The sequence below is a fragment of the Ambystoma mexicanum genome, chromosome 11 (genome assembly GCF_040938575.1).
Source record: "Ambystoma mexicanum isolate Mex_15411 chromosome 11, UKY_AmexF1_1, whole genome shotgun sequence".
NCBI lineage: Eukaryota > Metazoa > Chordata > Amphibia > Caudata > Ambystomatidae > Ambystoma > Ambystoma mexicanum.
In genome coordinates, this window is record NC_090934.1 from 1,357,952,153 (window position 1) to 1,357,968,965 (window position 16,813).

At 43.9% G+C, this 16,813-nt stretch overlaps 1 protein-coding gene across 1 annotated transcript in view; it reads left to right on the forward strand.

The window, feature by feature from the left end:
• The window catches only part of MTMR10 (myotubularin related protein 10), a 431,932-nt gene that overhangs the window by 104,129 nt on the left and 310,990 nt on the right, over positions 1 to 16,813 (forward strand). Inside the window, exons 3-4 of the mRNA XM_069624915.1 lie at positions 11,459 to 11,595; positions 16,445 to 16,517. Coding sequence (XP_069481016.1) covers positions 11,459 to 11,595; positions 16,445 to 16,517 — 210 coding nt within the window. The remainder of the gene's footprint in view (positions 1 to 11,458; positions 11,596 to 16,444; positions 16,518 to 16,813) is intronic.

The following is a 16,813-nucleotide window of genomic DNA, read 5'->3' on the forward strand; positions in this document are numbered from 1 at the left end:
CGGAGGGGACACAGGGCTCCTTTTTGAGGCCTAGAAGGCACTGGTTAATACTGCTCTCTACCCTTCTGATGATAAACCACCGTGAACTCTCACAGAGAAAAATGAAACTTGAGTTCCATAAGATTGCGTAACTTGTCACCTGTAAAGTATACCATATCGGCCCCTTATCATGCAGACTGTGACTTTAACTACAGACCCTTTTCTTGTGTTGTGAGTGAACCGAGAGGTGCAGAATTATCACGTACTAACAAACTTGGTTGGATTTTGGTTGTTTTTTCCTCCTCCCCCACCCCTTCCCAAATGTTGGTTACCTCCCTTCCCTCCTTCCCTGTTTTGTTCCCTTTATCTCTTACTTTACAATGTTTAAGCAAATAGTTTCAGACCGAATCTTTATATAAATAGAACCTTAAAATACCCATATGTGGTCAATAAAGTATGTATCTGGATCAGATATATTGACGGTATACTGTTGATATGGAATGGCACTGAAGAGTATCTTATTACCTTTAAAAAATATCTTAATGACAGTAAGTTTAGCATCAAACTCACTTTGGAAAAGAAACATTTGTGGACTTGCATATTCTAATTGAACAGAATAAAGGACACTGAAGTCAACTCAATCTTATATTCTGACAGCTGTCACAAAAAAGTGTCATAGACAACATTCCAAAAGGTGAATTTCTATGTGCTAAGCGGTACTGTAGAAGAGTCAGAGAACATATGGAAGAGAAATCACTTAGAGGGGAGTTTTTACAAATAGCGTTACAATAGGAATGTTATAAATCTGGCCAAATCCAAGGTGGCTAATACAAACAGAAATGTGCTGCTAACCCCGAAAATTTAAATATCTCAAAAAATACCTCTTTTACCACTTTAATATTGTTCCCATCAATAGTGAAATGAGGAGTATGTTTCACCAAGTTTGTTGAGATTGGCTAAGAGGAGCTCTGTTTTATTGTCATTCAGGCATAGACCGTGGGAGGCCCTCCATGCCTCAATGATTAGATACATTTTATTCACTAACGCCACGTCCATGTCAGTCCCCGCTGAGGGTTATGAGGATCTGGGTGTCATCTGCATAGTTAGTGTAGGTGACACCCAGATGGTCCATGTAATAAAACAATGGCTTAGTGAATATGTTATACATTGTTGGTGAAACACAGGAGCCTTGTGGCACTCCACAGGTTATTGGGATGGGGTCTTCAGCCGCTGATTGAGAGAAGACTCTTGTGCTCCTATTTAGAAATTATTGGATCCAAGCTATGGCATCCTGCGAAAAGTGTGCATCTGAGGCAAGCTGTTTGCATGGACCACAAAGTACTACCAAGTCAATGGCGGCAGACAGCTCCAGAAGTAGTAACACAGCCCTTTTTCCCTTGTTTTTGAGTTTGTCTATTTGTGTCTTTAGATCAATCAGTGCTGTTTCAGTGCCGTGTTGTGGCCTAAAACCTGATTATCGGACACCTAAGAGATGATTGGCCTTTAGATATTCCTGTATCTAGAGATAGGCTTCCTTGTCCAGTATCTTTAGTAAGAACGGGACAGTTGTGTTCGGCCTGTAATTAGTAGGAATGGTAGGGTCCAACAATTGTTTTTTTAGGAGTGGTAAAACCCAGGATTCCTTTAGGTTACTAGGTACAGTGCCAGATGACAATGATGCATTAATTAGTTTGGAGATAAAGGGTGCCACATCTCTGGCCGCTTCTTTATTTATCTGAGCTGGGCAACTGTCACCTTGACGGTTTAAAGGAGGCAATGTTATTTTCTATATCGCGGATGGAGACTTTGGAGAATTTGAAGTTTTGGGGAAGTTGAGGGGTACAGGCTGGCGTTCTGGCTTGCGAGCCTACATTAGGTAAGGTTGCTGTTTTATCTGCGTTTTTATATTGGAGGAGGGCAATTTTATTTGTTAAGGCGTTCTGGATGTTAGTACACCAGAGTTTGTCCTTCTCACAGGCGTCTGTAGGAGGGCTGGGAGTTTCCAGCTCTCTTAAGATAACAAAGAATTCTTTAGTGCTAGAGCTCGCTTTGATAATCCTATCGTAGGTTTCCTGTTTAGTGCGTATTATTTCTTTTTTGTATTGGCAGAGATATTTAACAAGTTTGTTTTGTTCTCCTCGGTTGGTAGGTGTCCATAGGACTTCCATTTTCCTTTTTTCAGTTCTCAGGATTTTTAGTTGGGGAGTGAACCATGAGTTCAGGTGAGCTCCAGGTTTGCTCTTCCTCAATTTGAGCGGGGCGATGCTGTCAAGGGGTTTAGCAATAGTAGTTTTATATACATCTACTAATGTGTCTGGATCGGTGGTATCAGCCAAGAAGTTTAGGGTAGGGATAACGAGTGGTAGGATCTTATCCACTGTACTATTCTTTTTGTTTCTCGTATGGAGAGGTGGTGCAATGAGATTCTCTTTGGTAGTGGGGATATTGGCAGAGGTTAAAGGCGATAGGAGCGTGATCGGACCAGGATTGAGGTGTAATGGAGGTGATAGAGATTTCACAATTGAGATCAGCTACCCAATCTAATGTTCTGCCTTTGTCGTGGGTTGGCTGGGTCACTCTTTGGGTGACACCAAGTTCAGTGAGCACATTAGCCACTGCTAGTGTTTGTTGGTCAGTAAGATCATCGAAACGTAGGTTGAAGTCTCTAAACAGTATTATTTGTGAGGAGGCTTTTGTGTTGTCCGATAGTATTATGCAGATGTCTTCCTCGAACAGGCCAATGGACCCTGGGGGTCTGTATATTACATAGGCAGTTACGGTCTGGAATTGGAGATGGGTATTTTAACTGAAAGTAGTTCACAGGACGTGACTGTAGGAGAGGCGGCTGTTCTCGTATCTAAGCTGGCTTTGGGGATGATGGCAATACCTCCTCCGCCTCTGGAGTCTACTCTGTCTTCTCTTATTATGTTGTAGTTCTCAGGTACTGCAAATGAGATGGCAGGGCCTGCAGCTGCATGTAGCCATGACTCAGTGATTGCAAGGAAGTCTAGATTTTCAGCTGTAATCGGGTCTGCTATGTCGGTAGCAGGAGCCACCAATGACCTGGCGTTAATTAGAGCACCCTTGATGGTAGGGGTTGCGATGTTGGTAAAGATGGCACTAATTTTTCTCTGATTTCCGCTGTTATTGTTAGGGTCTCTGATTTTAGATCTATAATTATTGTCTAGGGCTTTGTTTTTAGTAGAGCCATTAATATTGGCATAATAGTTATTCCTTTTTGTGGGGGGGGAGAACCTTTGAAGTACTGCCCGATGGGGTGTAAAATAGTCTTGAACTAAAGTCTGCTATTTCCGGTACTGGTAGGACAAGTTATGTTGGCTTTGGTAAATTTGGTATCGCACCGTAAGTTCACTTTAGTGAAAGATGTATTGCTACCTGGGTTGATAGGTTGTTGGTGTTCAGGGACCAGGGCCTTGTTCTGTTCAGAATGGGAGAGATTAGTGTTTTCTTTCAATTCTGGGAGAAATTTTGTGGGTTTGATGGAAGTGTGTTGCCGATCATAGTTGAGCGGGGGCAAGAACGTTGTAGGTTTGATCCCAGGTAGGGATGAGGGTTGGATAGGCATGGCAGGAAACTCGGAGCCTAGGTCAATAGAAAAAACTGTCTTGGCCTGGTGTCGAACTGCCCGTAAGCTGCACAACACTTTTAGGAACAGGTAGTTGGAGGCGTGCATAGTACCGAAGTGTGCCTAGCTAAGGTGCTAAAATAGCTAATCAGATTACCTAGGCAACAATGGTGATACTAATCCTTGTGCAATTAAGTTACTATATTAGCTATGCATGCAGATATCTAAATACACGTGTGCAGGGTCTATTTTAGTTTTGGTTGTCACATGGAGCAAGCAGTCATCAACTGAGAGGTGCTGGTAGGCCACATTACATAAAAAAACAATTCGCTTTTAGTGCGCTGGTCTGGTTGGTTCATGGGGAATCGTAGGCCTCGGTAGATAACATTGTAATGTTTGTTAAACAATGGCGAAGGCACGTCGGACAGTAGTAATAAGTACAATTAGTATAAGCTTGAGCTTATTTGGCAAGGTAAGGACCTAAAGGACACTGGAGAGTGAAAGGTATTAAACCATGCAGTCACCTTTACACTTGGCGCAGAGCATAGTGGGTCTGCTGGGTTAAAACAGAGAACTGATGCTGCATGTGGTGGCAAATGAGAGCTAAGTGACGGACGCAAGAGACACAGCGCCATGAGTAGGACAGCGAAAGTTTCATACAGCTAGTTACTATATTGCTAAACATATGAGGGATAGTGCATGACTACGATGATGTTCCCTGTTAAGTAGAGGTGTGGTACTTATTTCTTTTTAAAGAAGCATATCATACCAACTGTATATAAATAACATTATCTAGATTCTATAGCACACCTGATGCTGATGTAGTGGGAAAGTACGTATGGTGGGTTGAACAAGTACATTTATACTATGGGAGGGGACGACTTATGTGACTCTATCATACAGTAATGTTCCGTGGCACAGGCTAGGAAGGTCTATATCCTGTGCTATGCGGTTCAGATGCAGCTCACGCCCCGACCGGTGTGAAGTCCTCTACTGTCGTATGGAAGAAGTGCGCAAATGTAGCGTGAAGGCAGTTGTGTGCGAGGTGGCAGGGGGTAGCGTGGCTGGCCGGCGGCTGTGCACGGCCCGGACAGGTGCAGACAGGCCTGTGCCTTAAATGGGTGCCTTTAACAGAGGTGCCGGCTCATGCCTTCCAGCAGAACTGAGCTGAACAAAAGTAGTAGCTCGGCCAATGAGTGACGGAGTAGTTTGCTAGGCAACTAATGACAACATGGTGGCGGTGGGCATTTTATAGGAGCTCCACGCGGTTCTGCAGGAGAAATGGATCAATAAAGCCCAAATGTGATCGTGGGACATAGCTGGAGGCAATCAGGTCCTTCTGGGCAGGGTGGTGTGGCAGGTTGCTTACCATGCTGTGAGCATGCTGGATGCTGCTTCAACTCGTACTGCGGCTGATCTGCAGGTGTCGTGTTCAGAGAGGGATGGCCTCCTACCCAGCCGACGAACAGAAGAAGATGCAATAGGCACAAAACGGCCTGGTGCTTTTAAATAAGTAGCCTCATAACTGTCTGTATCTCGTGTGAGGACATTTTCTGGCAATAACGAAAGAGATGTATAGTGAAAGGATCTGGCTTTGTTTTGGGCTCTTTGCCCTCTGTGTTGAACTGCACTCTTAACAGGATATTTGTGTGTGAATGGGACCTCTTGCTGACTCCAAGGGTATTGGAATTAGGCCTGCACTTTAACAGGAGGCTGATTTCTTTCTTTGAATAGGGGCCACTTACTGACTCCTAAAAAAATTGGAATCTGGTACTAATCGAACTATGAGCAGCAAGTGGGGTCCTGTTAGCACAATAAGGGCTGGGATAATTATTCATAAAAAAATTGCACTGTCTTTTAAGATTCTATTCATATAAAGATTCAGTCTGAACCAAACTGTGTGAATTAAGTAGGGGTTCAATACAGTACAAGTGTGAACCCTCATCCCACTTAATGATTGGTCCAATTAAAATATATATCTTCTTTCCATGTTCCAATAACTGAAGTTCTTTCCAATTTTTGGAATTTACAGCTTGATAGGTTTTCATGGTGCTCCATTCTCAATTATGCCAACTCTGAGAAGGTAAGAGGATAGAGCTTGGTCATCCCGCGCTCGAGCACAAGAGGACGTGATGACGGCAAGCACGTGATGACATCATGACGCTACTTGCGTCATGATGTCTGTAATCGGTGCACAAAGGGCGCGCTTTAAATACAGTTTTAAAATGGCAACCATGCGCCAGAAACACTATCTTTTCCACGAGGACTACAATCTCATTGCTAATCAGGTACAGATTGAATCATGGCAAAATTCTAAAATACTACACCATTATGTGTGCACATGTATATTGGCATATGTTCGCTTACACCAACCCCCTTTCATTTCATCAATCCTATTAAGGAGAGTATATGTGATTACCAAACATCAGGAGAACTTCTGAAACATCAGTAGTACTATTTTTAATGGGCACAACTAATGACCAAAGGTATTCTAAATGTGTTTTGTGTGCACCCTGAGCTGAATAAATTAACAGGCAGTCATATTTGACAATGGTCTAATACATGCATATCATGCAGGTACAGAATGCTGGCGAATACTGTAGCGTCAAGTGAAAATGAGGTCTGCTCAATGTAATGCTTTCTTTTTTTGTCTTTCTCTCCTTTATCTCACCCCTTCCCCTCCTTTCTTGCATACCATATAAATATCTAGTTTCAGAGTGTTGCTAAACTGACTATAAATGTTATTAGCCAATTATCTATGAACTCAATACATTCTTCAAAATTGTGCAAATTTATCTTACTGTGCAATAAGAAACCAGTCTGAGTTACCTAGAGAAAGCCCAGGTGGGTGAAACATTGGCGCTTGCTGTCAAATGAGTTACTGTTGGGGACGTACTTGTTTTTTGTTTTTTTTGTTGCCTATGTGAATGTGGGATTTGTTTGAATGTAATTTTCCAGTGATGGGAACTTGTCTGTCATACTAGTGAAAGTCTCTTTAATTATGGCTATGTTATTGTTGCCCATTTAAGTAGGCTAGGTTATTTGATTGCTGTCCAATTCGCCCAATTCAGGAATGGATTATTATACTAAAAAATTGATCCACAGCACACTTTTTTTTTTTGCATACAGTTATATACATAGGTCGGTTGTAGTGTTCCAGACCATTGCAGCTGTGGGATATATTGACCCACTCAACAGTATTTCTCCACATCACCAAGCTACCTTTCTGCAGAAAACAGCAAATGGCTGCGCTGGCTCCTGTGAGCACTATGGCCTCAAAACTGCGTTTTTACAGCAACAAAAAGATGGCTGCACCTTCTTGCCCAGCACACAGGGGCAGGATAGAACAAGGGGACACACTAAGGGAGTGTGCCAGTGTTTTCTTACCTGTACAAAAGAAATGGAGTGAAAAGGCAGCACTGCTTTGCTGAAAGCCCAAGATCTCCATTATAAAGGAAACCTTTCACCTTTAAAATGATGCTGCTGACGATATTTCCATCTGTTCTTCCTTAAATCACTGTGAATAACAAGGCCCTGCCATGCTCAGTATCTTATTGTGCCTCAGCAAAACCAGGCATGATTTCTGAATGACAGGCCCTGTCAAATCAACTCTGAGAGAAATCAACAAGGAATTTCACTTTTAGTCGCACAGGAAAACGCGTTCATTTCTTTACAAATGTATCAAAGCTCAGTAGTTCAAAAGAGACTCCAGCTAACTGAGCCATATCCGTTTCAATGCATCTGTGCTTCAGATAAACTAATGCCTAGAAGAAAATAACTATGGCTATGAGGCAATATTGGGAAGTCTGATGGCAAAATCGAATTTGAAAGGAGATGCTAGCAGTTTTCAACCAATGTGTAAAAATGAGCTTTTGCAAAACTAAAGGAGAAAAAGGCCCGGTTAAAAAGTAACTTGTTGAAGGAAACCATGCCATTACCTAGCAATGTGAAGGGCTTTGTGGCTGGTGAAAATACATAGATGGGCTATTTTATTCCACAGGTTTGTTTTAAGTCAGGACCAAATATCAGAAAATAAAGGTTTTAAACCGTCCTGGCTGGATTTGCAAGCTGTCAAAAACAGGTTATTCCGGTTGGCAGAGTTAAAGCTTCCCCCTAGGAAGGGATCTACACCATAAACTTCCAGGACACAAAAGTGATAATTGCTGGCTTGAAAAACTTTGAATGGACCAGGACAAAGAAAGTTCACACGCTCGTTGGGCATTCATCTGTGCTCCAGACTGGGATAATAGAAGTCCTGGCACACCTACCTGTGAAGTGAACAGGGCCATAAAAACTTCAATCAAACTAGGAACCCCCACCCCACACAGGGCTGAAGTGACAGTGGGTGGTAGCTGAAAAAGAAAAATAAATGGTCCAGTGCAAGACAAAGGACTGCCATGTGCTCCCAAAGACTATTTTATAAATAAACTTTAAAGACTTTTTATCTCTGCAGCAGGAATTTGTAAAAATGAGAAAATGTTATAGTTTAAATATGATTTTATGGGCTTTCAGTCAAGATGTCATAGACTTCATTGCCGCATGGGGAACAGAAGTGACAAAGTATTGCGGATTACAAAAGCAGCATCCATGTTGCAAATACAAATTTTTGTACATGCATCCCTTATGATAATCCACACCCATGTATAAAGTTATAGAATTTTGAGTAATATAAATCCCATTGAAAAGTGTGAAAAACTGATAAAAGGACAAAACAATGTTTCACAGATTGCAGGATTGGACGGCTGGGCTCTCCATCGTCCACTCTCGTCCAAACCCACATACTCTCCTTTCACCTGCCCTATCTTCTCCTCCTTCTCCCCCCATCTCACGACCGAAATTCCTGAAGCTACTTGTTGGCATCCGTCCATCTGGATCCCCAGGAGATCATGCCATCCTGTCCTCCTTAAAGATGGATATCCTTTCCTAAACCTGTGCAAGCAGCATCACAAGATCGATCATCAACTCCTCCCTCACATTAGGCACATTCCCTGCAGCTATCAATACATTACACATCAAACCCCTACTAAAAAAAAATAAACTCCCTTGAACCCTCGCCCCCTTATCCCGGCCAATTACAGAACCATCGCTAACCACCGCTTCATAGCCCAACTTATTGGCTAAGCGGCCTGCCCCCAGCTTTGCCTATTCACCAAAGCCAACCAACTTGTCGACGCCCGCCCAGTCCGGCTTCAGACGCCCTTGAAGAACTGAATCATCCCTAGTCTCCCTCTGGGAGGACCTCAGAAGAACTGCAGACTCGGAAGGATGTGCCACACTTACCCTCTGCGACCTCTTGATGGCCTTTGACCACTGCATCCTCACAGACTGACACCACTCGCTCTGCATTTGGGGCAGTCTTAAGGTGGATTTTCTTCTTCCTCACCATCCGATTACAAATCACCCTCAGTCCTCCCTTCTCGACACCCTGCCCTCTCATCAACGTGGTAACACAGGACGTCTCACTATCCCTCCTACTCTTCAACTTCTACCTGAGCCCCCTCTCTGCTCTTATTCGCTCACATGACCTACACTTCTACAACTACCAAATGACACCTAGATCATATTCAAGATCCCTAAGACGACTTGCACCCCCAACTCCAGATCTTACACTTTCACACCACATCACCTCTGTCTAAATCTTGCAATCTACACCTGTGCTTTCTCAGATGCATCTTCTTACCTCTCCTACCCTCACAGTCGCAGCAATCATGGCTATCATCCTCTCCTGCCTAGACTACGCTAACTCTGTTTTCCTGGGTGCCTCTGTAGATCAACTCAAAAAACTCCAGTGGGTTCAAAACACTGCAGCTAGGCTCCTCCTAGCCCTTGGCCCCAAAGAGCACATCACACCCGTCCTACATGTCCTCCACTGGCTCCCTGTTGGGCAACGGTCCATTTTGAAAGCCATGTGCATCACCCACCGTGCCCTGCACAAAACAGGCCCAGAATAACTTCAGCACAAGCTCACCTGTTACCAACCCAATAGAAACATGTGATCAGGCACTGCACCCCTCCGTGCCACCCCCCCTTCAAATCGACAAGATTAGGGGGGGTCCTCCTGCTCCCACTATATGGAACTCCATTCCTCTTAGAATCTGCTGCTTAGAGAATCACCTTGCCTTGCCTTCTGGAAGGCCATCAAGACTTGGCTCCCTCCTGCCCCCACACATCCTGACAAACCCGCACTTTGGGTTATTTAACCCCCCTGTCAGATGGGCAGCGACTGGCCCCTCATAGAATGTACTGATCGTCGTAGATGATATACTTCAGCAGACCACAGGACAGAATCCACACCATGCCTACGAAACCAGCCAGAACACACAGGTACGTATTGCACTCTGTCAATGAAAGAAAGCCACAGGCACGGCCACCGACCCACGTGCTTCCTCTGTCCTATGCTATTTGAAGATGCATCGCACAACACCTCTACCGTTAGAATGCCGCTGCGTCTCAGGACAAAGAATGTGGTCTCGCTGGACACATTATCAGTCTCCTAAACTTGCATACTCTCCCGACAACCACACACCACCCATCCACAAGTCAGCTGGACATTGGTCGCTAGCAGGGACTTGGCCACCCCTACCTACCTTCGTATTGCCTAAAATGAACACTAGCATTCCAAACTCCTCTGACAAATCAAGGGCGTTCACCTACAGCACTTTGAGGGCATGCCAATGGGAAAAGGCGCTATACAACTGTCAAATTGCATTACAGATGACATTACTATGACATAGCCGGTCAGATAGCACAGCGAGTAGAGCGCTCGCTTTCACATCCGTGCAGAGCCTGCTGACGCAGGTTTGAATCCCGGCAGGGCCAAACTCAGCCTTTCATCCTTCCGAGGTCGATAAATGTGCACCACACATCGTGGGAAATGAGCAGCGCTCAGATACCTGAGGGTTCGTAGCACTATATAAATGAACAAAAAAACCAAAAAAAAAAATTATGTTACTAAGACTTGGGGTTGTGTTTCGAGATACTTGTGCAGTCATAAGCAGTTGGAATAGCCTTCACTTGCAAAACACATGATGACCAAGGCTCAATTTTCGATGTCTTTTTCATTGAGCCATACGTACCTTTTTGGCAACATTGTATATTAGGGAAATACAAATACATTGTAATTTTAAAACCCTAAGTATTTTGCCATAATACTAACTTTCTTTTCATACAAATGATGTTTGGGAATTTCTCTTCAGATCAGACAAAGACCATATAATAATGGAGCGCCTCTTGCTGATGCTTCTGATGTGAAATCCGCAAAGGGGCGCCTGCCTACCTCTTATTCGATGTATTTTTGGGGACTTTTTACCTAATTTTAGAAAGTAGGCACAGAATACACTCCTTCTCTGTAGAGCTGCTTATGGCTACATTTGCGCTTAAATCGGGGAAAGACGCTCAATTATTCAGTAATATGTAACTTTTATATAAGAATGTGTGCAGTGCTGCACTGCACCTTTTTTGGCAGCCTGCAAGTGTTTGGAGTTGGGTACAAACAAAGGGCGGCGGTGCTTCTAGAACTGTTGCCATGCATTTTTACCATTCAACGTGTCCAAAGTTAGTCTCGTGGTTAAGTACCCCACTTGATAAATCAGCAAAATGATGATGGGGGGGGGGGCGGGGGGTTATCCACAAGTGTCCTAACCTGCCATGAAGAGTGCCCAAGAGGAGTTGTAAGGTGTCTGACCATGTCTTCAGGAAAATTGTCACACTGTGAACGCGTGCTTTGATAGGACCGTGTACAATGTTTTACCTAAATGCAAATCTACTTTGCTGCCCGCTCTCTAAAATCAATGCATTTCCTTGACCAGTCCACAGTTTCTCGTGGCAATGTTTCATATGAACTTTTATGTTTTTCTTGGACCGCTCATGTTTTCCCACCTTGTCTTTCTGCAGGAGAAATTGTAGTGAATGAAGCCAACTTTGTGAGAAAATGCATAGCCACCGACACGAGTCAGTATGATCTGTGGGGAAAACTGGTCTGTACCAATTTTAAGCTTTCCTTCATCACCGAGGACCCGATGCCATTGCAGGTCAGCATTTCGTCTATAGACCTATATTTGTGCATAAACTTGAATGCAACAATGAGCAGGGCGGGGGGGCTGGGGGGGGGGGGTGGGGTTGCAGTAATAATCACGGTATCTCTGGTAAATAACTTTTGATTTGAAAGCTTGCATCATTAATTTTTCAAATTGTATCCTTTCTTTTGTGCACTGACAGGCTTGCTTAATAGGCAGGGTTTTCACTGGCATAAAATGCAGCAACGTACACAGCAGTACTCTACCATAACTTGCTTGTAAAACACCCCCCCCAACACACACACCCCCCCAACACACACCCCCCCCCAACACACACCCCCCCCAACACACACACCCCCCCAACACACACACCCCCCCAACACACACACCCCCCAACACACACACCCCCCAACACACACCCCCCCCAACACACACCCCCCAACACACACACCCCCAACACACACACACAAACCCCCAACACACCCAAACCCACACCCCCAACACACACAGACCCCCAACACACACAGACCCCCAACACACACAGACCCCAACACACACAGACCCCCAACACACACAGACCCCCAACACACACAGACCCCCAACACACAGAGACCCCAACACACACACACTCAAACCCCAACACACACACACTCAAATCCCAACACACACACACACACTCAAACCCCAACACACACACACACACTCAAACCCCAACACACACAAACCCCCAACACACCCAAACCCCCAACACACCCACCCCCAACACACACGGCCAACACACCCACCCCCAACACACACGGCCAACACACCCACCCTCACCCCAACACACACCCACCCTCACCCCAACACACACCCACCCTCACCCCAACACACACACACCCTCACCCCCACACACACCCTCACCCCCACACACACCCTCACCCCCACACACACCCTCACCCCCACACACACCCTCACCCCCACACACACCCCCCCACCCCCACACACACCCCCTCACCCCAACACACACACCCTCACCCCAACACACACACCCTCACCCCAACACACACACCCTCACCCCAACACACACACCCTCACCCCAACACACACACGCCCTCACCCCAACACACACACACGCCCTCACCCCAACACACACACGCCCTCAACACAGGCACACGCCCTCAACACAGGCACACGCCCCCAACACAGGCACACGCCCCCAACACAGGCACACGCCCCCAACACAGGCACACGCCCCCAACACAGGCGCACATCCCACACACACACGGATTAAAACAAGGTTATCTTTTCTACATTCAGTTTCCCTTAATCTCAAGCTCATTTTGAGATCTTTAAATATATATTAAATGGCCTCGAATTAGTTGGCTAAAAACGCTGGTGATCCACGATATGATGGGGTGCATTTATAGAAAGTAACTTTCACTCGTCCCATAGTTTGCCTATCACACCGAGACTGCATACTTTTCCAGTAAGAGATTATTATTATATGGGTAAAATAACAACTAATGGCAAATACTTTCTCCGCGCGGATGCTCGACTTGCACTCAAATTCGTAATATGACAAAGTTGAAATGCTATCTTTGGTTGAGGTACCCCTGAAAACAATAGAAACTGCCAATGGACTATTTAAATCCATAGAAGTGGGGCTACTTGCCTGTAGAGGGCTGTGGAACTTGCTGTAACCCCTGCCAATGGGCTCCTAGGATCCACATGGGTGTACATCCCTTATGGTCTTCCTGGAAACCTAGGGATTAGGGGGTGGCAAGGAAATGTGATTCACCAGCCAGTAAAAAGAGAGGGGAAAATAGCAAATGGCATGCAGCATAGCCCCTGCCTTTATGCAAGGAAAACAAGAGGGGGAGTCCTGTCTATGGAGACAAAGCTGATTGCAATTTAATTATATGCAAAAGAAATTTGAAGTGTATCTACTCCTATATTGTAGCATGATTTATGCATATCCAAAGGATGGGTATACGAACAAAGGGAAGGTAATACACGCACTCATGTAAATTAAATTAAATAGAATCTGAGAATAGTTTTTTATTGTCTCTTCTCAGTCATTAAACAAAAACTGGATTGTAAATACCAGTAGGTAAAGCAGACATTGCATTTAAACAATTATACAATTATTCCGCATTACCAGAAAAATGCTGCATTGAAAACTTTTGCGGCACATGCATAGCGGACCTGGGTTAGTGAATACATGCAAATACCGTATAATGACATTTCAAGGAAAAAAACACATATACAAGCTCACATTTTTTTACTTTTAAGTACATAGCTTGTTCTTACTTCACCTAATGGAAATACCAGGTACGTTACACCTTTATCACAAACGTATAGAAACAACATGAACAGTTATTGCTCTAAACACAGCACATCTTGCACACGATTCTTTATTCTCCTTATTCCAAGTTAAAGGACTTTCTCAATTTAGTCCATAGTTTATTTTTATTTGTCCTTTGGGCTGCTGTGCAGCAAGTTCATAGGGCCCCTTAATTCATAGGCCAGTCTTTTACGATCCACTATTTTGTGACCACAGAGGACTCGAAGCCTCAATCTTCTAATTCAAATAAAATAGTCAGTTGGGGGCATTAAATTGTTTCTGGGGAACACAAGGATGGGGGAGTTTCTTAAAGAAAGTCTTCAATTTTAGTTGCATCTGGCTGGATCCCTCAGAAATCCTTTTACAATGAGGACAAATAAAAATAAACTATGGACTAAATTGAGAAAGTCCTTTAACTTGGAATAAGGAGAATAAAGAATCGTGTGCAAGATGTGCTGTGTTTAGAGCAATAACTGTTCATGTTGTTTCTATACGTTTGTGATAAAGGTGTAACGTACCTGGTATTTCCATTAGGTGAAGTAAGAACAAGCTATGTACTTAAAAGTAAATAAATGTGAGCTTGTATATGTGTTTTTTTCCTTGAAATGTCATTATACGGTATTTGCATGTATTCACTAACCCAGGTCCGCTATGCATGTGCCGCAAAAGTTTTCAATGCAGCATTTTTCTGGTAATGCGGAATAATTGTATAATTGTTTAAATGCAATGTCTGCTTTACCTACTGGTATTTACAATCCAGTTTTTGTTTAATGACTGAGAAGAGACAATAAAAAACTATTCTCAGATTCTATTTAATTTAATTTACATGAGTGCGTGTATTACCTTCCCTTTGTTCGTATACCCATCCTTTGGATATGCATAAATCATGCTACAATATAGGAGTAGATACACTTCAAATTTCTTTTGCATATAATTAAATTGCAATCAGCTTTGTCTCCATAGACAGGACTCCCCCTCTTGTTTTCCTTCTATTGATAGCCCTTTGTCCTGTGCTATTTTTTGGGGCTCTCCCTCCCGTATTTCCCTGCCTTTATGCAGTCAGGTTATAATATAAATCCATTAGATCAAGCCTTCGCCTCGTTTTCATACCTATAGTTGGGGTAGCGCATAAAGCCCACCTCTCCTGCCCATGTTGGATCCCCTCACACTTCTTACCTCTCCAACATCCTGTGAATGAGTTTGCCCTCAGTTAATTTTGGTCCATACTTCTGGAACATGACTGCACGTCCGTGTAAACCTCCACTTTGCTGATGTGTACTCTTTTTGCTGTGTCCATTCGTTGCTGGGCAGTCTCTGCACCATGTTTGTATTGGCTGCTTCAGCGTTCCTGCTCTCCTGGTCAGGTTCGGGCCATGGAGGGTCATCCGTGCACTTATAATAAACCTGCCTGTTCATCAGTGGATTGACCAAGCTGCCTTGACTTGTGCACCCTTTGTTTGGTTGGTTGGTAGTTTAATACGTCAAGATTCCAGAACATATAATAATCCGTCACTTAAGTCTCAAACACTGAGAACAAGGTTTTGTGTAGAAGCGAACCCTTGACTGACTTTTGTCGGTCCAGCCATCCTAATGTGTGCATGTGTTTGCGTGTCTCCACAATGTATTTTTGATGTGTTTTTTAAAAAAAGTTAGTCCTTCACGTTGTTTGAAAATCTATAATTCCTGGGAATGACCGAATGGCCTAGCCAATCATGTGACTTGCATATGTGTAAATAAAATGCACGTCTATGGACCCTGATGGGAGAACGAGAGGATGTATTGCTGAAAGCTACAGGCTGCAGTCTGTATTGTTGGTTTTCTCCTAGTGTGTCCATGCCAGCCTATATACCGTGAAAATCTAGTCTGTATTTCATTCGTGAAAGCCTCTATTGATTTTTAAAGAACAAAATGCGATTTTGTTCGTTTTCTGCAAGGTGCAATACTTCAATGACTATGGTTCTTGTAAGCGTGACCAGTCTGCCATCTTATTGTTCATGTGCTCTGATGCATTGGCTGGCCACATTCAGGTCTAAACCATGGCATGAGTAGTTAAAACCAAAATCTTTTAGGAAGGAAATCTTGAAAACTCCGTCCATCATCTGCACACATCTGTGCTCTACTGCACGGGCCTGCACAGTCGAGATTAGTTCTGTCTGCTCCTGGCTTAGTCTGGGGGGTTGCGCTCTGTGAACCCCAGTAACTTTTAACCAAACCACTGCTACTCCCTCATTGACAACACTCACTTGGACTTACTCCATACCAAGCGTGTGATTGTATTAGCAATGCAAACATATTGCCTCCTACTGAATTCCCACGCTCCACCCAAAATAAACTGCTACTTTCCCCATAATCCAGGATCTTTTTTTTCAGAAGTTGCTTAATTTTGTCTGGAATAACCCCTGTATTACAACACTTGGCAATGCTTTGTTCTGCAATTGGCTCAACACTTTGTTAAACATCTACTCTATACAAAGTTCGTTTGTTTCCGAGAATGAAAAAACATTGTATTCCAATATATCTCTTTTTGTCTTTGAACAGAAATACCATTACAAGAACCACCTCCTGGGCCAACACGACGTTCCGTTAACATGCATCGAACAAATAGTTGTAGGTAAGGATGATTACTCAACATTCGATACCCTGGATCTGGAACTATGCTTCGCACACATGTCCTGCCAAGAGCCGGTAATTATGAGGCATTACGCTCCTGTTGCAGCACTCGTCTCTCTGAAGAGACTAAGGCGTGGCTGCCTCCAGTTGAGATGTTAACTAAGTCTGGGCGCTGACGGATCATTTTGAAAGAACAGTAAAATATACTGAAAAATGTCGACGTGTGCATAGACTGGATACTTTTCACAGCTTTGCCTGCCGCTGTCAAAAGGAATGCCTTTTCAAGAGGTGTGCGAC